Source organism: Pistacia vera, unplaced genomic scaffold, assembly GCF_008641045.1.
Source record: "Pistacia vera cultivar Batoury unplaced genomic scaffold, PisVer_v2 Contig460, whole genome shotgun sequence".
NCBI lineage: Eukaryota > Viridiplantae > Streptophyta > Magnoliopsida > Sapindales > Anacardiaceae > Pistacia > Pistacia vera.
In genome coordinates this window covers 1,448,477-1,470,223 of record NW_022196291.1, presented here as the reverse complement: position 1 = coordinate 1,470,223, position 21,747 = coordinate 1,448,477, and the positions used below count along the sequence as shown (strand labels likewise).

At 36.9% G+C, this 21,747-nt stretch overlaps 1 protein-coding gene across 1 annotated transcript; it reads right to left on the bottom strand.

The window, feature by feature from the left end:
* Window positions 1-8,859: 8,859 nt before the first annotated feature.
* LOC116145180 (receptor like protein 27-like) lies at window positions 8,860-10,230 on the bottom strand. The gene has a single exon (XM_031430609.1). The coding sequence runs from the start codon at window positions 10,228-10,230 to the stop codon at window positions 8,860-8,862; it is 1,371 nt and encodes a 456-aa protein (XP_031286469.1).
* Window positions 10,231-21,747: the final 11,517 nt, after the last annotated feature.

Below are 21,747 nucleotides of genomic sequence, written 5' to 3'. Positions count from 1 at the left end.
TCTGGCCGGAAAAGGCCAGATCGGTGAACTTCCGGCCATTTCTGGTCGAAAGTTAGACCGTTGTACAGATTTCGGCTATCACCGACGATGGTTGCCAGAATCTGACAAGTTGGGTTGATGGGGGTGTTTTTGTTAATTTTTAAACTTTTTTTCAGGAGGTATTTAGTGAAATTAATAACCTTATGGGTCTAAAAGTAATTAAAAATAGGGTAATATTTCTGGAATAATGTGTCAAACTTATTTGGAGAATAGGATCCAGAATATGGATAAAAATACTAAGCCAAACATAGCCAATAATATTTTTGTTTTTGGTAACCATAGTGTCTGAGCAGGAACACATTATAAGTGCAAAGGATCAGATAAACCATAATAACAACTAATCACTGAGATCTATTAAATACCCTACAAACTACGTATTCAAAGTGCTTACAATATTTGACTGTTTCATAGTTAAAATGTGATATTGATTTGTTTATGTATATCAATAATATTTTTGTTTTTGGTAACTTGGGTGTCTGGGCAAAAGCACCTTACAAGTTCAAAGGACCAAGTAAGCCACAATAATAATTAATCATCGAGATCCATTAAACATTCTATAAGCCCAAAAGATCAGATAAGTCACAATATTATTGTGGTAGATGACCCTAAGTTTTGACCATAAAAACTCAAGAAATGAAGCATATTCAAGCAACCCCTTGGGGTTATAAACAATAATTTTTTGAAAATATTATATTTGAGTGCATTAATGTATGATTTACTGGTATCACATTATTGATATGTTAAATAATGTAATTACATTACACATANAGACATTATGACACCCTATCAGGGGGGTGATCACCAGAGCATCCTCATGAGGATGGTGCAAGCGAGCTGCCTCTTTCTCATAGAAGGTGATTGGTTCTTCCTTTCTGGCTTTTTCAGGTCGCCGCGAAGTGTTCATTACCCTGATCGGGTCATGGTGCGCTTCGCGAGCATACCTTTCCTGCGCTCCTCGCGTGTTTCCCGCGAGGTGCGGACCTCCGAAAATTATATTTACACTGCTGTACCCGCTGCGATCACGACGCTTTTTTTTTCGCTCCCCTTGGTTTTCTTTTGGGGAGTCATCAATGTACTCCTTGAAGTGCCCCTTCTTGATGAGCTCTTCGATAGCCTGCTTTAGAGCTTGGCATTAATCAGTGAGATGCCCATTATCCCGATGGTAACGACAGTATTTTTCATTGTTTCTGGCCGTAGCAGGGGTTTTCATGGGTTCGGGCTCACCGAGCTGGCTGGCCTCCTCGAATTTGTCGAGGATTGTAGATATGGACACGTTCAGTGGAGTATATTGAGTCCTGTCGCGGTCGCGACGGAGAACAGGAGCATAGGACTTTTTCTGCTCGTAGCGGGGTTTCTTCCCTTTTTGCTGATCGTCAATGTCTCATTTACGATCAGCTAGCCTATTATCTCCCAAACCAGACATAATGCTGGAAGTGCCGTGATCGCGACGGCGGAGTGCCGCCAATGAATTCTCTATTCGGAGATACTTTTCTGCCAGGTTATAGAATCTGGTGAGGGAAATATCGTCCTCAGCCTGCAGTTCCTTCCACAGGTCGGTTTGCGGGTGAACTCCAGCTATTATAAGAGTTCGGATGGACTCTTCTAGAGCATGAGCCACCTTGTTGAGTTCCCTATGGAAGCGATCAATGTAAGATTGTAGGGATTCGTCTCTTTCTTGCCTTATGTTGCTGAGGTAGCTCAAAGGCATTGAGAACTTCCGATTGGCTTGGAAATGCCGCAGGAACGTCGTGCTCATCTGAGGCCACGAACTGATCGATCCCGCTGGGAGCGACCTTAACCACCGCTTGGCGTGGGAAGTCAGCGTCACGACCAAACAACGACATTTTGCAAGGTCCGAAACCTGGTGGAGCTCCATCATGTCGTTGAACTCATATAAATGATCCTGCGGATCATAGTTTCCATCAAACGGCCGCATATCTGGCATCCTGAACGCTGGTGGAAGTGGGGCAGCTAGCACTTCGGGAGAAAAAGGGGATGCAGAGGCGACCTGCGCCTATTCGTTTTGCTGCTCCCTTAACCTGTCCAGAGCTCGCTGCAGCTCCTCGATTTGTGGTAACGGAGCCAATTGGGGGTTGCTTTCACCCGTGAGAGCCCGGCCTTCTCGGTTGTGGTTCAAGAAAGTCCGGAGGTCGGATTCCTCCTCACCTCGGCCGGCATTTCCGGCCGCACTTGACACACGCTGACTAGAGGCGTGTGAAGGCGATGGATTGTGCAGGGCATTTTCACGACCCTCGCGGTGGTACGAACAGCCCCGTGAGGTGTGGGGGCCACCCGCATGATAACGATCGGGATCGTTCTGCTGGTGGTGATAGGAATCATCGCGCCCAGCATTTTCGCTTGGGTTTGCCTGCGACGTGGCATGAGACAGCTCGGGATTCACTTTTTCACCGAGTCTTAGCTTCGCCGACACCCTGCTCGGGGCGCCTTTTGTATTCGCTGGTCCTTGGGAGCCCGTAGGCTTACTTTTTGCCACTTGCTTACCCTTGCACCTACGCGCTGCAGTGCTCGCGGCACGGGCTATCGCCCTTTGCCACGCTTTCGCCCGACCTGCAGGCGTCTTTGGTGGTTGTATCGCTCCGGCTATCGTAGATGACATGCCTTGGTCCAAACGGTCCAGCCTCTGGTTGACCGTCTGGAGAGTATTGTCGAACCTCTCCAGGTAGCTTCTGATGGCAGGGTCGAATTGCGAAGCTGACGGGATATACCCAGCAGCATTTTGCGAAACTAGAGGTATGTTGGAAGGGGTGTCCCTCTGGGCTAGGGGGACTCCTTCAGCACGCTGGTTGACCTGCTCAGGTTCAGATTGACGGGCCATTTGCAGCTGTAGGACCAATGGGTCGAAGATTCTCCTGATGAAGGGTAGACACTAAATCAGCCCTCCTTCTAGCGCCAAACTGTTGATGTTGGTTTTTGGCACCAACTAATTGTCACATGCGTAACGCTGATTGGCCAATAAACACACGTGATAATGAATATAAAAAAGCGAAATAAATGCAACGAGAGTTTTTAAAGTGGTTCGGATGCTAAGGTAGCAAGTCCTACGTCCACTGATTTGTGTTTGTATTGATATTGATAGTGTGGGTCAGGTCGCGACAGCGGACTGACTTACAGAAGATTTAGGAAAAGTAAATGTGTTGTTTACAAGAGAGAAAGAGTTTCTCAGTGTAAAAATGGTCGAATCCCCTTAATGAAGGGGTCTTCTTCATTTTATATCAAACTGAAGCGTGTAATCATCATTAAATCCATGGGTTGGTGTGATTGTCAGGATATAATCCGGCTTTATGTCCCATTGCTCTCTTCCCAAGCTGATTTCGCACGATTTATTGCAGGGCAAAGGGACACGTGTGAGCTCCATATCATTTGGCAGGTCTGACGTGTGCTTGTTGCTCTGACGGGAGCAGGTCACTCTTCACGTGACTTTCCCACGTCAGCCCATATTTTCCCAGACATAACAATCTTAAACAATCTTGAGACCCAATTCTCTCATAAACTGCAGCCAACAAGGCTTAGTAATAACCCCATCTCCAAGATACTGTGCAGCAGCAAGTTCACAATGGATGCTTGAATCAATAAATAAATTACTACGAGCAAACCATTGAATATAGGTGCCACTTGCCATGATGAGGAAAGCTAGCGTGTCCATTTGTTGAGGAGTAAATCAGTAAATAATGGCACTTTATTCCCCTCCAAATCATAAGCATTCACCCATTCATCACCACTGTGCTAGGAGAATTGTATACACTATACACCATAGCCAGGGGCGGACCCAGGCCCTTCGGCCTACCCTCACATTTTTTTTTTTTAAAATTATTTATATAGGCCATACAAAAATTCTATTAATATACATATATATCTAGGCCTATCTTCAATTTAAAAAAAAAATGAAAAATATTATATATACATCCAGACTCATAAAAAATTTGCTATTAATATATATATTCCACTTCTACGTCATATTAAAAGTTTAAAACTTTCTCTACTTTTTTCTATGTTAATCTGTTTTTTATGATTTTATCCCTAAAATTCTTTATTCTCTTGTTCTCTCTTTCACTTTCTCTATGTTATCCGTTCTTAAAACTTTTGAAGACTAAAACTGTTGAAGCTTTCACTCATCAAGGTGCCACAATTAGCTTTGTTTTATCTTTTCTCAATTTTAGGTATGTGTATTGCTCATTTCATTTTAGGTTATTTATTCTAATTTGATGGAAAATGGCATGGATCTTGTGAGTTTGTTTTGTGTTTAATATTGTTCCTGCTTTCCCAAATTAAACCTTAACTATATTTTGCTGAACGTCATTCTTCACCCTTCACCTACTACTTTCCTATATTTCAAACGTCACCGTTTAGCTGCTCAAAATTATTAAAGAAGTTTGAGTTATTATCTATGTTTATACTAAGAAATTTCCCCTTTTTTATTAATTCATATTAAAAGTCAAGGCAACATTGACTTAATTTAAGTTTTGGTTTACTTTAGCTTAGGCTAAGCCTGATCAATGTCATGAAAATTTATATTATAATCTTTGAAAGAAAAAAAAAATTAAAAGAAAAAAAAAAAGAGGAGAAATAAGAAATTTGTGTAGAAAATTTTTGATGGATTGTGATTGTTGTAAACTCTTTTAATTATATTGGATTTAAGTGGATCGTTAAATTCTTGTGGTCTTTTGCTCTCTTTAATTGAAGAGGTTTTTTCACGTAAAATTTTTCTTGTGTTTCCTTGTGAATTGGATGTTATTTTCAACATAATTTGCTCAAGGTTTTGCTTCTCATAGATTTATTCAAGTGGTCAAGTATTGTGTTGTTGTATTATTTTCTTTCAGATTATTGATATTATGTTATTTCCTTTGCTTAAGGTTTGATGATTTTTTTTTAATTTTTCACTAGTTGTTTGACAAACAATGGCGGAGCCACGGATCCCCCCCCCCCCCCCCCCCCCCCGGACAAAAATCCTAGGTCCGCCATTGACCATAGCTCTCCAGTGAAGTTGCTTATACCGAAACACAGTCACCGACATGCTGCTGACCAATCTTGCAAAGAGCAATGTTTGGAGGAAATTTAACTTTCAGGACCTCCCAAGTTTGCATTTAAAAAAATGACCCTGAAAATATTTATGAATTTTTTTTTTTAATTTAGAAAAGCTACGTGGCACACTTAGGATTCATTAAACAAGTAAAACGGGTTAAACTAAAGAGATTTAAACATATGTGGGTAAAATCATAATTAACAAAAGTTTGTTTAAATTTTGAAATTTGAAAACGAGCCCCCACCCTTCAAAATCGTACTTAATCGAGCCATATACCCAAAAAACAACCGACGAACACATTTCGTTTCTTTGCGATTTTCGGCGATGACAATGCCTTAATTCTGGCAAATATTCTATCATAAAGCTTCCTTACACAAAACCATGACTAACATTCACAAAGAGGAGGAAAACCCAACCCCACTTCGAATCCTAGACTCCGGCGGCTCTAGTAGTTCAAAGGTTGTTGAAGAAGACGCTCTGGTGGATCATCCGATGAGTCAGGGTGGTCCAGAGGCAAATGAGACAACGGTGGCACAAGAAAAGATAGAAGAATCAGGAAATGGTTCTGAAGAGGAGGACACCGAAGAGAATTCAAGCGAAGAGGAGGATGGCGGTGAAGAAAGGGGACTTTTTTTACTTTTTGTTTGTTTTGAATTTGATGAGAAATTTGATTGAGTTGTGCAAATTTGGGGATATGTAGTTGGTTTTATTGTTATGATGATTGTGGTGTTTTGTCGAGCAGCTGGCAGGTATGGGGGAGTGGCTTTGTTTGGGTTCCAGAGGATGCGGGAAGGCAAGAAAGGCCGTAAGGAGGTTGTTTGTGGGACGCTGAAGGGCTGGGGATGACATGAGATGGTGAAATAGGGGGTTGGAGGGCTGCCCTGCAATAGTCCCTATTCTGCCACCTCCTGCCATCCTCAGCCCTCCAACCTCATGGAACCTGTCACAATAGGCTTTGTAGGGCTTGCATTGGCTTCCCCTATCCTGTCGAGGCAAAAAACACCCACTCCCCGATGCCCTCGAAGGCCATATCCCCCAAATTATCAGCCTATTGGTTGTTTTGGTCCTTTTTTTTTGCTGATATTTAGTTTATATTGTTTTCGCAGATTTTGCGAAGCGTAAATTATAAAGACTATGGGTTAGAGATTGTAAGCGATAAGATACTGTACTTTCTCGTAAAGGTGACAGTTAGGTCGAGTTGGCAAGTTTTTACAAGAATAATGGAGATTTTAAAGGAACAGAAGAAATGTATGGACCGATTTAAAGAGAGTTGCTTCGGTCATTTTGTGAACATCTGAGAAATTTGGAAAAAGGCTTTCTAGGGGCAAGAAGTGCATTATATTATACCTGGGCAAGGGACCGGTCCCTTGCGGNAAAGCCTTGAAGAGCCGCCTCCGAAATCTCAGTCGTCTGATAAAGGAGTTGGCGACACATATGCCTGAGAAGCAGTCAAGGAAATCTGAAGTACGTAAGTTCTGTTCTAAGATCTTTCAGATGGTGTCAAGTCTTAACCTAACCAAGTCCTTTCTTAAAGATTTGACCCCTGATGCACTCGCTGCTTATGAATCTGAACTTGGTGACACATTTCTTAATCTGAAGAAAGTGGAATGAGATTGGTTATGAGTAAATATTTTGGAAAGATATTTACCGAAATTCATTCGAATACTACATTCTTGGAAAACTTCAATTTAACCACTGCATACTAGAAGGCAAAATGTATGAGTTAATTCAGCATTTTCGTTGCTAAACGGTTTCAGGTAGACGTTTTGCTGATAGTCATTTTGTAAAGAAAATGAAATAGGAAGGCTGCAATATCATGTGATGAAACTTGATGTTGGTAAAAATGTTAAAAAGTTAAGTGGGTTTATTTGTTATTGATAAAGGAAGAGACTGATAATGGTGAAAAAAGATTTTGAATGTGTTAATTCTGGTATTTGTTTTGTCTTCTAACCTTATGGTGGTTATTCGTTGTACAATGTTTAAAGCAAATGATTAGCTTGGCTTCATTTAGAATTTTATTAAATCATCAGTAGTCGTGGATTCCATCTTCACTTATTCTGTTCTTAAAATCATAATCTTGAAAGGCTAATGTTACAAGTACAATTATTTTGGTGATGTTAAATCAAATATCACATGAATTGAAATGTAATCTTAAAATTATGAAAGAAGTTCAACTTGTATATCTGAGATTACGTATTTATAAACAAATCATGAGTGTAAGAACCACTTTAGCAATTTATTCCAATTTCCAATAGCACCTTTATTCCAATTAAAGAGTATGAATGAGTGTAAAGTTGAAGTCTATTCTTCTCATGAATTACACCACACATCCAATTTAATGTCAGTTATGCATCTGTCTAACAAGCTCGTTGTAGTATAGTGGTGAGTATTTCCGCCTGTCACCGCGAGTTCGATCACCGGCAACGGCGATATATTGTGCTTTTTTTAGCTGAAATTATTTTTATGAGAACAAGAACAAAGTGGCATTATAGTATGCCCACGAAATCAGGTGCCAAAATTTCAGGTATTCCCACTTCCCAGTGCAGAAAAGCTTTCACAGCCAAAGAGATTCTGGAGTCTTGCATTACATAGTATCACCATTCGGTTTAGCGGATCCTAGAAATGCAGTTGAAAAATACAGGGGAGTATCAGTTCCTGTAATCTTTGAGCATTGTTTTACTAAATTTTATTTTCACTTCCAACCATTTCATGTAAAACAGAATTGGAATTGCTAAATTCATTATCAGTACCATATCATGTCCCCTGATGGAAGAGCAATCGTAATAGAAAGAAATCTATTTTACTCGAAAAAATTTAATCCTTGAATATATTTGGACTGTTCTTTCTTTACCCTTAAGTCCTTACTATCAACACATTAGCGAGACTGAAAGTAAATTTTGGAGAATTCTAAAGCAAATTTTTAATTTTGTTGTTCACAACCTTAACCTCAACCATCTTTCTTCTACATGATTTGTTCCCCTACATGATGCTCTTCGAATTCAACAATTGTATGCTTAAACTATGTGTTAGAGGCACTCTGTGATAATCATGCTTGGTCAACCCATCACATTGGATTACCATGAATTCTTATAACCAATCCACTGGATGTTAACTATAGTACATTACATGGAGGAATTTTAATCCTTATTGTTCAACATCAGAACTTTAAAATTTTCAACTCTTAAACTCAAGTTTTAAGATACTTTTTGGGTTGTACTATCTATATAACTTATGTGGTTTATATTAATGTAGATGCCTAATGAAACAAATATAGAATTAGAAGGAATATAAGAATAATTACATCTTTCAAAACTTCTTTATTTACAAGCTTTCTCAAGGGTAGCATTTGGTACTGTTAAGTGCAGATTTGGAAATAAAAAATTCAATCATGCAAGTCTTGGTCATCCACTATAGTAAGTGTAAACATTCCCAGTCCTGGCCATGCACTAACTAACGGAGAACAAAGCTTTAAACTACTCTAAGAAAGCTAGAAAAATTGATCAGACCAAGGTAATATACTCGCTTTTCTGAATGAAATCTCAGGAACAGAAATTCAATTTTATGAGTGAAGAGAAACGAGAAACAGCTTAAAAACTGCAGTAACTATCAAGGTTAAATCAAAATTAAAATTACCAAGGCCTTTTAAAAAATTAATGCTGCGCTCGTTTATAGTTGATTGCTTACACTGACAGAAAACATAGAAGATAAAAAGGGGGAAAAAAAAAAGAAAAAAGGTACAGCACATATATAGTCAACACTCTTTAACAAAGCTGAAAGCACTAACCTCTTCTTCCCCCACGTTTCTTGTTCGACCTTCTCCCCTTTCGACGGTGTTCTCCCTCGACTATACTTACAATCCAATGAGGCTTTCCTGTTGAAAATACAAGATATCCCATGATCAATCCAAAAACCATTCCACATCCATAGCCTATCAACACCACTTTCCAACCGAATCCAATTGAAGACTCTGCATCATCTTCTAATTTTGAAGGTGGTTGTAATATCACATCACTTTTGCATTCTTTTGACAATGGAAATCCACACAATCCCACGTTTCCCATGTATGAAGTATTTCCAAAGGTATCAAAGTGGGGTGCTCGTGGAATGGGCCCCGTCAGTTGGTTTTGAGACAAGTCTAGCACTCCAAGAAAATTTAAATTTGCTAACTGCCGTGGAATTTTTCCAACAAGCTTGTTGGAAGAGAGGTCTAACGATTCAAGAGCATTCAAATTTCCAAGTGACGGTGGGATACAACCTGTTAATTTGTTTAAAGAAAGATTGAGATGTAGAAGGGAATGAAGCTCTCCAATTACTTCTGGAATCTCTCCATGGAAGTTATTATTTGAAAAATCAATTGTAGTGAAAGTAGTGATAATTTTCACTAGTTCAAATTGAAGCCCTTTCATTGTCACCGTAATGGAATCTTGACAATAACTCTCACCCATATACTGCAACTTTCTCTTTGCTTCTCCAACATCCTTCATGGCATTTAGATTTTCGAAATACTTGGCTGGCAATGGACCACCAAATTTGTTGTTTGAGAGGTCAAATGCTTTCAACTTTGGAAAACAGTACTTTGTCTTTGAGCAACCCCATACAAAACCATAAAATTGATTTGAATGAAGGACAAGAACTTGCAACTCAGGAAGACTTTCTAGCCAATATGGGAAGGTATCATTTACCTTGTTGTTACCAATATCTAGAACTTGAAGCATCGTACAATTGACCAAAGATCGTGGGATTGGCCCTTCCAATTCATTCTCGTTGATGTTAAGGGTCTTTAAAGGACTGCCCTTTGCAAATTTTCCAGGAATGGTGCCATAGAGTTTATTTTTCTGTAAATCCAACACAAGAAGATTGCTAAAGTTTCCCATGCATGTTGGAATTTTACCACTCAAACTATTACTAGAAAGATCTAGAATTCCTATGGTACTCATATTGCAGATCATATCAGGTATCTCTCCAGTCAATTTGTTGTTTGACAACAATAATATTGTCAACAAAGGTGGTGGAATTGGAATTGGTCCGTGGAGCAAGTTGAACCGAAGGTCTAGAACCTCAAGATTCTTCCAAGGAAGCTGGTCTATGCGGGTTAGGTTGTTGTGGGAAAGATTTAGAAAGGACAAAGTATCCATTCCAACGTCCCCCATCCAATTAGGTATCTGACCACTGATTTTATTGTCAGAAAGGTCGAGGTACTGTAATTGGTTTAGAGTTCTTAACACAATTGGGAATTCAATCAAGTTGCAACCAGATAAGTACAACCATTGAAATTGTGGAAGGGACGAGGGCTTGAATGTAGTGTTAATGACAGACTATTATGAGAAAGATCCAGAGACTGAAGGTTTTTAGCTTGAGAACAAGTGAAGCTCCACAAATCCACTTAAATTGTTTGAAGAAAGATCAGATGGTTAAATTCACAAGTTCAAAGATTGAACTTGGATAGAGCCATTTAGTCTATTATCATCCAAATAAATGGTCTGCAATAATGGTAGAGTGAATACCCCGATGGCATCGGAGCAGTGAGTTGTTACTTGACAACCTAAACAAGAAAGTTGCCTTAAGTTGACAAAAACATCTGGAAATTCACCAATCAAATTATTATACGACGACCTCACATAAAGCAGTTGTGTAAGGTTGCCAAGTGATGCAGGAACTGACCCAACGAGAGTGCAGTTTTGAGATACAATTCCCTCAAGGAAAGAGATTGCTGATTGAATCAAGTATTGTTCGACAAGCTCATGTCAGAGCACATCCAAAAGCTTGAGTGGGTGTCCATAACTTGGGAAAATTACCTGTCAAGTTGAAGGACCATATAGCCGAAGGATCTTCATATTTGGAAGGCGAAGATGCTTTCTAGCACATTCCCTTGTAGTTGACCCTGAGACCTTGAGAAGTAGAGACAAAGATAGATTTCAATGAACTAGGTACGATGGCAGACATGTCCACATCGTCAAGAGCAAGGTCTGTTAACACAGTCAGATTTTGAGCTAGCCTTTCCAAAACAACTCTTTCATAGCAAACTATTATTTTTATCTGGGTAGTTATAATTCATGAGAGGTCAAGTGAAACAATTTAGACAAATGGGAGATTTCAGATGGAATTTGACCACTAAAGTTGAGGCAGAGAGATTAGAGGTGTCAAACTGGTCAACTGACCAAAATCAGAAGAAATTTGGGAGATTAAAATCATTGTAAGCTAGATTGAGTCTTTTCAATTGAGAGGAGGAAGAAAGAGGGTAATGTTGGAAGGGATGTTGCCAGAAAGCCAACTACAGTAAGGTCCAGGCCAATCACAGACCTATCACCAAATCACATGTAACACCATCCATGAGCAACAATCAATCCTCTTTCAAGATATCATTTTGGATAAGAAGGAACATGTTGATGATACAATACCGTGAGGAATCATCTTTTGAAGGAAAGAGTGCTTGAAGTGAGCAATGCAGAACTTGGTGATGAGCGAGTGGGTTGCAGAAGTATGAGAATAAAAGAGGAATAGTGGAGGAAGAGAAGTTGATAAGGCCATGCTAGACAACCCATTTTTGTATGAGTCAAAAGAAAACGATATGATTATAAATAGAAGAGAATTGGAAAGTAAAGTAAAGTTACATATGTAGGGAGACTTGAATTTGTGGTAATGCATGTCAAAAGTAAAGTCTTCCATGTGAAAGACACAGTAGTGTGACACAGAAAAGCAAGCATTATTCTTTTCACCATTACTAGAGTTGCAACTTTGAAAATGAATGATTTAGGTGTTCCTGTTGAGAACACTAAATACCTTATTGATTGTTTTCATTTGAGTCTTGGTCCTTGCTTTGAATATATTGAAAACTTTCTTTATCTCGTGGCAGTCAACCAACACTATCTTTCTAATAAAACTGAGAAATATTATATAGAGTTTATGAATGATGAAGTTATATATCTGATAAACAAATGGTGTTATGTTTTGAAGATGGAAAATTAAATTACTTATGCCATGATTCATGACTTAATGTTGTTATAATCTGGCTATATTATTAAACACAGGTTTACCTGCACTGAAGAAACAGGGCAGGGCCGAAGAGCCAGAGGCCCCATGAATTACTATTCTGAACACATATTACAAATTAATTCCAACATTGTGAAACTGAAATTCAACAAATAGAAGAGAAATGGAGGGTCACTTTTGTAGAAATTAATTGTGTCTTGGTTATGCATAGATGTCTTGTAGATTACAAAGTTATTTTCCAAGAGGTGTCGAGGAAATTAAATATGGAATCTTATCATTGGCTAGACTGAATTGACGCTAATGAGATATCTTTTGTAGGCTACTAATGAAATTTACTGTAAATTAGTATCATACCAAACTTCATTGACCAAAAGTAATTAGTGGGGTTCTTTGATTTCACAAGTTGCAGTGGAGGTTCCAATGTTGACTAGACTAAACTCTGGCTAATATGTAAGTAGACTTGAACCGTGGCTAACGCGTCAAAAAGTAAATGCTTTTCTCAGTCTCATACAGTGTGGACTACTTCATGAATTATTGATCAATCTTGGTCTTCGCTAGCTAAATATGATTCCAGGAAGGAGGGCAGGGTGCAGAGGCCAGAGGCCCGTAAAGTACTATTCTGAAAATATCAAACTTACAACACTTGTGAAGCTAAAATTCAACAAAATAGAGAGAAATGGAGGGTCACTACTGTAGAAATCAATTGAAGTCTTGGTCATCCATAGATGTCTTGTAGATTACAAATGTTATTTTCCAAGAGGTGCTGAGGAAATTAATATGGATCTTATCATTGACTAGACTTAATTGAGGCTAATTGAGATATCTTTTGCAAGCTAGTAATGAAATTACCGTAAATTAGTACTTACCAAACTTCCTTGACCCAAAGGAATTTAAGCAAGGTTCTCCAATTTCACAAGTTGCAGTGGAGGTTCCAGTGTTGACTAGACTAAACTTGGCTAATATTTAAGGAGACTGAACTGGGCTAACGCGTGTCAACAAGTAAATGCTTTTCTAAGTCTCATACAGTGTGGACGACTTCATGAATTATTGATCAATCTTGGTTTTCGCTATATATGATTCCAAGAAATATCATTCAGGACTCAGAACAATACCTATACCGACCAACCAAGGCCTTCTTCTATTTCTGAATCACCAGAAGACAAGGGAAAAAAAAAAAAAAAAATCTACATTAACTGAATGAATGAAAATAATTTTACTTAAAAAAATAGATTTAACTATGTATGGATTGTAACCAAAGTGCAAAAATATTTTAATTTTTTGCTGATTTTGTTGTTTACTTGTAATTAGAAGGAGAAATATGATTAAAGTCTTTGTCTACTAGCTTGGAAACAAAAAGTCTCTGTATTGATTTAGCATATTCATTCTTCGTTGGAGTCATCATCTTCTTGTATACGAGAAGGACAACTATAGTTTACAATATGGAGGGTATAGCTTGTTATTGGGCCCTTGAGTGAGGAACGGGGCAACAAGACTTCTCAATTTAACATAAGTCTGGTCTAACTGGGACATGTAGAAAAAGAATGTTGTAGTGCTTGAAGTCACTTTTTATAAATTCTTTCTTCCTATTGTATGGTCATATTGAGATACTCTAATTTGAGCAGTAAATCATAAGCTGAAGCAAAAACCCCAATGACCACAAATGTTGCAAAAGGAAATTTAGGTGATTAAGATGCAAATGTTGATATATGTATGGTTATTGTTATTTCTTGAAATTCAGTGGACATTCTTTGTCTTCTAGATCTTTTCTATATTTCCTCTGTTTCTATCTATTTTCTGAGTGACAGATCATATTCTTGTGACTGCAAATGCTTCTTAAAAATTTCAAGTTAATCTGCTGAACATGAATTGATTATTAACTTATAAATTCTAAGCCATGTTAATAGTAACAAAGGCAATAGATAGATGTTCCGGGCCCTGTATTGCAAAAAACAGAGCATTGTATCACAGGAGAATGAGATTCTTCTTTTATTTGCATATGCAAGAAAGGAATTCTGTCATAAGAGCTTTCTAATCTAACAGAAATATCTAAATTTTCAGGTTCTATACACCGGAATTTTAAAAATTTTAGAGTGTCATAGGAACTGTTACTCATAATTATTACCTACAGAGAAGAAAGAGTGCAGGGCTGAAGAGCCAGAGGCCCCGTCTAAGTGGGATATATAGAAAAAAAATGTTGCAGTGCTTGATGTCACTTTCTTACTTAAAATTTTCTTCTTCCTATTGTATGGTCAATATTGAGATACTCTAATTTGAGTAGTAAGTCACATGCTGAAGCAAAAACCCAAATGACCGTAGATGTTGCAGAAGGAAATTTAGATGATTAAGATGAAAATGTTGATATATGTATGGTTATTGTTATTTCTTGAAATTCAGTGGACATTTCTCATCTTATAGATCTTTTCTATATTTCCCTTGTTTCTATCTATTTCTTGAGTCACAGATCATATTCCGATGACTGCAAATGCTTTTTAAAAATTTCAAGTTAATCTGCTGAACATGATCTGATTATTAACTTATAAATTCTAAGCCATGTTAATAGTAACAAAGGCAATAGATGGATGTTACGACCCCTTCTTTGCCAAAAACAAAGTATTCTATCATAGGAGAATGAGATTTTGATTTTATTTTCATATGCAAGAAAGGAATTCTGTCATAAGAGTTTTCTAATCTAACAAAAATATCTAAATTTTCAGCTTCTATAAACAGAAATTTTAAAAATTTTAGAGTGTCATAGGAATTGTTACTCATAATTATCACCTGCACGGAAGAAAGAGCACAGGGTTGAAGAGCCAGAGGCCCCGTAAATTACTATTCTGAATAAATATCACAACTTACAACAATTGTGAAGCTAAAATTCAACAAAATAGAAGAGAAATGGAGGGTCACTACTGTAGAAATCAATTAAAGTCTTGGTCACCCATAGATGTCTTGTAGATTACAAATGTTATTTTCCAAGAGGTGCTGAGGAAATTAAATATGGAATCTTATCATTGACTAGACTTAATTGAGGCTAACTGAGATATCTTTTGCAAGCTAGTAATGAAATTTGCCGTAAATTAGTATCTTACCAAACTTCCCTGACCCAAAAGGAATTATAAGCAAGGTTCTCCAATTTCACAAAGTTGCAGTGGAGGTTCCAGTGTTGACTAGACTAAACTTTGGCTAACTATTTAAGGAGACTTGAACCGTGGCTAACGCATGTCAACAAGTAAATGCTTTTCTAAGTCTCATACAATGTGGACTACTTCATGAATTATTGATCAATCTTGGTCTTCGCTATATATGATTCAAGACTCAGAACAATCCTATACCAACCAACCAAGGCCTTCTTTCTATCTCTGAATCACTAGAAAGACCCCAAAAAAAAAAAAAAAAAAAAAAATACTAATATCTACATCTGAATGAATGAAAATTAATTTTACTTAAAAGTAGATTTAACTATGCGATGGATGTTAACCAAAGTGCAAAATCTTTTAATTTTTGCTTGATTTTGTTGATTTACTTGTAATTAGAAGGAGAAATATGATTAAAGTCTTGGTCTATGCTTGGAAACAAAAATGTCTCTGTTATTGATTTAGCATATTCATTCTCTGTTGGAGTCATCGTCTTCCTGTATACGAGAGGCAACTTATAGTTTACATATCTAGAGAGTTATAGCTTGTTCTTGGGCACTTGAAGTCGGAACGGCAACAAGACTTCTTAATTTAATTAAAGTCTGGTCTAAGTGGGATATATAGAAAAAGAAGTGTTGCAGTGCTTGAAGTCACTTTCTTACTTAAATTTTCTTCTTCCTATTGTATGGTCATATTGAGATACTTAATTTGAGCAGTAAATCCAACCACTGAAGCAAAATCCCAAATGATCAGATGTTGCAAAAGGAAATTTAGATGATTAAGATGAAATGTTGATATTATTGGTTATTGTTATTTCTTGAATTCATGGACATTCCTCTTCTATAGATCTTTTCTATATTCCCCTCCGTTTCTATCTATTTTCTGAGTGACAGATCATATCTTGTGACTGCAAATGCTTCTTAAAAATTTCAAGTTAATCTGCTGAACATGAATTTATTTTAACTAAAATTCTAAGTCATGTTAATAGTAACAAAGGCAATGTTTGGATGTTACGCCCCTGCATGCCAAAACAAAGCATTTTGTCAAAGGAGAATGAGATTCTTCTTTTATTTGCATATGCAGGGATTATTGAGAAAGTTTTTCTAATCTAACCGAAATATCTAAATTTCTTTTCAGCTTCTATACACTGAAATTCTAAAAATTTTAGAGAGTGTTATAGGAATTGTTACTCATAATTATTCAACCACAAAGTAGCATAACTGATCCACTTGAACCTTCTAATTTCTTCTTCCCCTATATCTGATTTCCTTGAGGTATAAATCCCACAAGCTAGTTGTACGAAAGGTTCAATACGGAAAGAAATGATAAACATGCAATCAAATCTAACTAAACAGTCAGAACTAGAATAGAAAGCATATAGGCTTCATCAGACTAAATAAAAATATTTCTCAGAATCCATGTTATATCAAACAAGCAAACAAATAGAAGAACTAATGCACTGAATTATAGTCTGTGTTAGTATACTTAATTACCAACCTCCAAATTGTTGACCTTTATGTACTCTACTCCCATATACATCTGAAAACCTCTGATTGGAGAATCTCCCTCACACCAACACCCAAAAAAATCTACTAGAGCCTCAGATTTGATAACAAAAGGACCAGGTTCAGCTGTTAGGCCGGCCCAAGCTGTAGGCAAGGCACCTGCCTAGGCCCCAAAAAATAGGGCCACAAAAGGCCCAAATTTAAGCCCCAAACATACAAACATGTCACTTTTATACCAAATCCTTACTTGTATAAAAGATTTCTTTAAATTATTAAATTCATTATTCGGTTTAGGCTTATGAATAGAAATCCTTGTAACATTAGGTTTTATACTTTTCTCTTGTAATTGATAGCAAACAATAGGACAAATTACGTTCATTATAAATGAGAGATGTGAGACAGTATTACAATAATATTGACTCAACTGGACATAGTCTGTCAATTGGGACAACCAAGGTAAAATCGTGCATATTTCTTCTTTCTCGTTACTTTTTGTGGTTTTTGTGTTTCAATTATTTTGGTTTTCTTATCTCTTTATTGGTTGAAAGAGGAATGAAATGTTTAGTTAGCAACTTGTTCATCTTAAAACATCAGTACTGTCAGTCTCAAAACCAAGCTTAGTTCATGATTGAAAATGAAAACCAATTTCCTTTTGTTACTGGGGTCTTGGAGACCGTGTATCCCACAGCTGCTTCCTGAATCATTCAATGGTAAAGAGATTCCAATACTAATTTGCAAGTCAAAGCCTTAGTCCTCGGCAGAGCTGGGCGGCCAACAATGGGCCGCAAAGTTTGTTTAGCCCACCTTGGCCACCTCTTCTTCTAACTTTATTTTGGGTACTGCAATGAAGCATTAAACTGCAACATTACACATTAATCAAGTATTTGCTAGAATACCTTAACAGTAAGGTTAATGGTTACAGTATTTTGATTAATATTATATAGCAACATTTTAAATTAAATGCAACTAAACTATCGTTTGTGGTAATTAACACACTCTTACGGAGCTTCTTCATACCAATAATGTTACTGTAATGGTTCTTGGATAATATTTTATTCAATATAACTAAACATCATTCACAGTAATTAAAACAATCTCACAAGCTTGCTTATACTAGTAACATTACTGTTATGGTGTTGTAGAAAAAATTACAAAATGTTTCATACCGGTAACATTACTATATCATTACATGGCTTGTCAGTAAATCGTGTTATTATTCAAATTTCATTTTCTTAAAAACCAAGCAAAGTTTCAATTTTTATTTAAAAATAACTTTCTTTAGCTGGTTCAATTGACTCGACGAAGGCTACGGCGGCGGGTGCTTCAGCTTGAACCATGAAGGAGTGAAAACTGGAGGAGGCAGTTGAAGGAACAGGGAGTGAATTACGAAGTTGTTGGAGGGAAAAGTGGTCATTTCTTTGAGTAGGTGGCAGTCGGTGGGTTGCGATTGTAGAGGCGGGGGGTGGTTGAAAGAGGATGTGGATTTGAACTCAAATGAAGTCAACCTTATGGGTGAGTTCTTGGCCAAGCTTCGACTCGAGATCCCAAACGACACCGTTTAGCGAGTTAACAGTTGCGGCGGCGGAATCAAGAATGGTTTCGGTAAAGAGAGAGAGTATTGCTAATGTTATTTCTTAGTCAGTCGCGATGGCGCCAAAACTCGTAATTGAATTTAACAGATTTCAGTTTTAAAAATAAAAAAATCTCTCTCTGCTTGATTTCTCAGTGAGATTGTGCTTTTCTCTCTCTCTCTCACTATGTGCAGGTTTCAGGTGACAGACCAATCACATTCAGCCATGTATTCAAAGTGCTTACAATATTTGATATGAAAAAATGTGATATTGATTTACATATCTATATCAATAATATTTTGTTTTTGGTAACCATAGTGTCTGAGCATAAATACCCTATAAGTGCAAAGAATCAGGTAAACCATAATAATAACTAATCACTGAGGTCTATTAAATACCCTACAAGCCACGTATTCAAAGTGCTTACAATATTGACTATTTCATAGTTAAAATGTGATATTGATTTGTATATGTATATCAATAATATTTTTATTTTTGGTAACTTGGGTGTCTTGGCAGGAACACCTTACAAGTTCAAAGGACCAAGTAAGCCACAATAATAATTAATCATCGAGATACATTAAACATTCTATAAGCCCAAAAGATCAGGTAAGCCACAATATTATTGTGGTAGATGACCCTAAGTTTTGACCATAAAAACTCAAGAAATGAATCATATCTAAGCAACCCCTTGGGGTTATAAACAATAATTTTTTGAAAATATTATATTTGAGTGCATTAATGTATGATTTACTGGTATCACATTATTGATATGTTAAATAATGTAATTACATTACACATACCAATAATAAAAGGCATGGGATTTGGTATAGATTTTAATGTTCTCCATGCCATGATCTCTTCTCAATAAATGTGTAACCTAACCCAATACCTTTCCAATTTCGTTTCCCACATGCAACCTTCCTTCTTCTTCTTTGACCACCATCACCAAAACCCTTTTCATTTTTAGAACAACAATGAAAATTATAAAATTCGTATAAATTAAAGATTGGCTTTTCCCAAAAGCCAAAATGTAGAATGTTGTGCAAAACCCACATGGAGGGAGTCTAATTTGGTCGGTTTGGCCGGTGGGTTAGGGGATTGAATATGTGACCATATGAAAATAAATGCCCATTAAGACCATTATTTAATGCAATAAATAAAGCTGCAAATCTTGTCATTAGAATGCAATATTCTAAAGGGCCGAACGACTTGTGCATACCTAAGATTTACTGTAATGATAAATTAGTATCCAAAAGATTTTAAAACGATAAATAGGTACCTTCTGTCATGTTCCGTTAGTGATTTCTGTTCATTAATAGTGAAAAGACTAAAATACCCTTCAAAGTTTCAATTTTAGTTTTTTATAAATTTAAAAATTTCTAAAAAACCCCCTAGGTTTGCTAATTTAATTAAACACCCCCATATATAAAAAGTTTGTTAAATGACAAAAACACCCCCACCACCCTCACTGCCAGATTCCGACCATCATCGCCGGAATCTAACCGGAAAACTGCATTTCGGGTCTGTGTCGTAACGTGCCGATCTGGCCTTTTCGGTCAGATCTGGCCGTCAAAGCAGCAGCCAGATCTGGCCTTTTCCTGCCAGATCCGTGGCTGATCTGGTCGGAAAAGGCCAGATCTACTGCCAGATCTGGCCGTCGACGCCGCAGATGGAGTTTTGCGACGTCGACGGCTAGATCTAGTAGTAGATCTGGCCTTTTCCGGCCAGATCAGCCACAGATCTGGCCGGAAAAGGCCAGATCGACGTGTTACGACACAGATCCGACGGGTCTGTGTCGTAACGCAACTTCTCAGCCAAATTCCGGCGGTTGTGGCTGGATTCTGGCACTGCGGGTGACGGGGGTGTTTTTGTTATTTTATAAAATTTTTATATATTGGGGTATTTAGTTAAATTTGTAAACTTAGGGGGCTTTTTAGAAATTTTTAAATTTATAAAAAACTAAAATTCAAACTTTTAAGGGCATTTTAGTCTTTTCACTATTAATAAACAGTAATAAACAGAAATCACTAACAGAACATGACGGAAGGTACCTATTTGTCGTTTCAAAACCTTTTAGATACCAACTGGTCATTATGACAAACCTTGGGTACGTGTAACTCGTTCTCCCTATTCTAAAGCAATAATCTTTTCTGGCTGCATGAAATGACAAAATCTTTCCCATCTTTTTGTTCTTGATTCTCACAATTAACAATTGGGATTGGCCTGTCTAAACTAAAAGAAGCTTGTTATAAAGAGATTAATTGGGCCATCATTTGGAGCCCCACCTCGTGATAGATTTATTTGTGGGTGCGGGTGTTGTTTTTCTCCATTTCTTTTATCATGAGGGCCCTACTGTATCTCACCAATAAAAGTTGTGACCCACTCATTTTACAATTTTTTTTTTTAACAGTAAACTACCTCTTCCCACCCAAGGTTTGCCTTAATACCCTTTCACCCAAAAAGTTTCAAAATACTACTTTTCTACCCAAAGTTAATATTTTGTTACTACCTAAAACTGATTTTGGAGGCAAAAATTCCCCCTGTCACCACCATTTGAATCTTTGGCCCCCTTTCTACAAAACCCCTCTCACTCAGACGATTCATTTCTAGTTGATTACTAGCCACTGTAAAGCTAAAATTTTCTATTCTTAGTTGATTTTTGGCTAATCTCAATAAGAATGTTCAATCGATCACTACCATTCGATTCATCGGCCTCCACTCTACAAAAAACCATTTTGTCTTGGCTCTTGGTAACTCGTTGAACACTGACTAAGAAAGTGAACTGTATTTTGTGTATTAACAAAATATAAACATCAGGTGGGAAAGTGATATTTGAAACTTTTTGGGTGGGAAATGTCATTAAGGCAAACCTTGTGTGGGAAAAAAGTCATTTACTTTTTTTTTTTTAATTTACATTTTACTATCAATTGGGTCATTTTTATAATTTGTTTTCTTGATTAATATATATATTTATTTGGAGCATTCAAAATTCTTGATTACCACGTTAGAAGCATAATGATTTTAATATGCTTCAACAATTTAATCATGTGACCATGTCATGCATTAACAAATACTTCAAAATTAATGGTGAAGCATTTACATTAAAACAAAGATCTACCCACCTCATAATATTATTAATTAATATATCACAATCTATTTAATTACACAATTAATCACTCCACCTCATTGTTTACCATTTATTTATTATATACCCTTTACATTAAAATTCAAGTGAAGTTCAATAGTTACTAAGTTGGTCACAACCTTGAAAATCATGACGTTTTTAAATTACCTCTAGAATATCACTAATACGATACTTTCAAGTTTAAAAGGTTTATGTCGTATTAATCTCATATTTTATTTAAATCATAACATTTCTTAATTACCTAAAATAGAATTTTAATATTAATATGAAATTTTATAGATTGATTAGTTATATGTACATCCGTTAAACCATTTTTTGT

What these genes read in the sequence shown, in the direction of transcription:
- LOC116145180 (XM_031430609.1), bottom strand. Translation starts at nt 10,230, where the DNA reads ATGGGGGACGTTGGAATGGATACTTTGTCCTTTCTAAATCTTTCCCAC.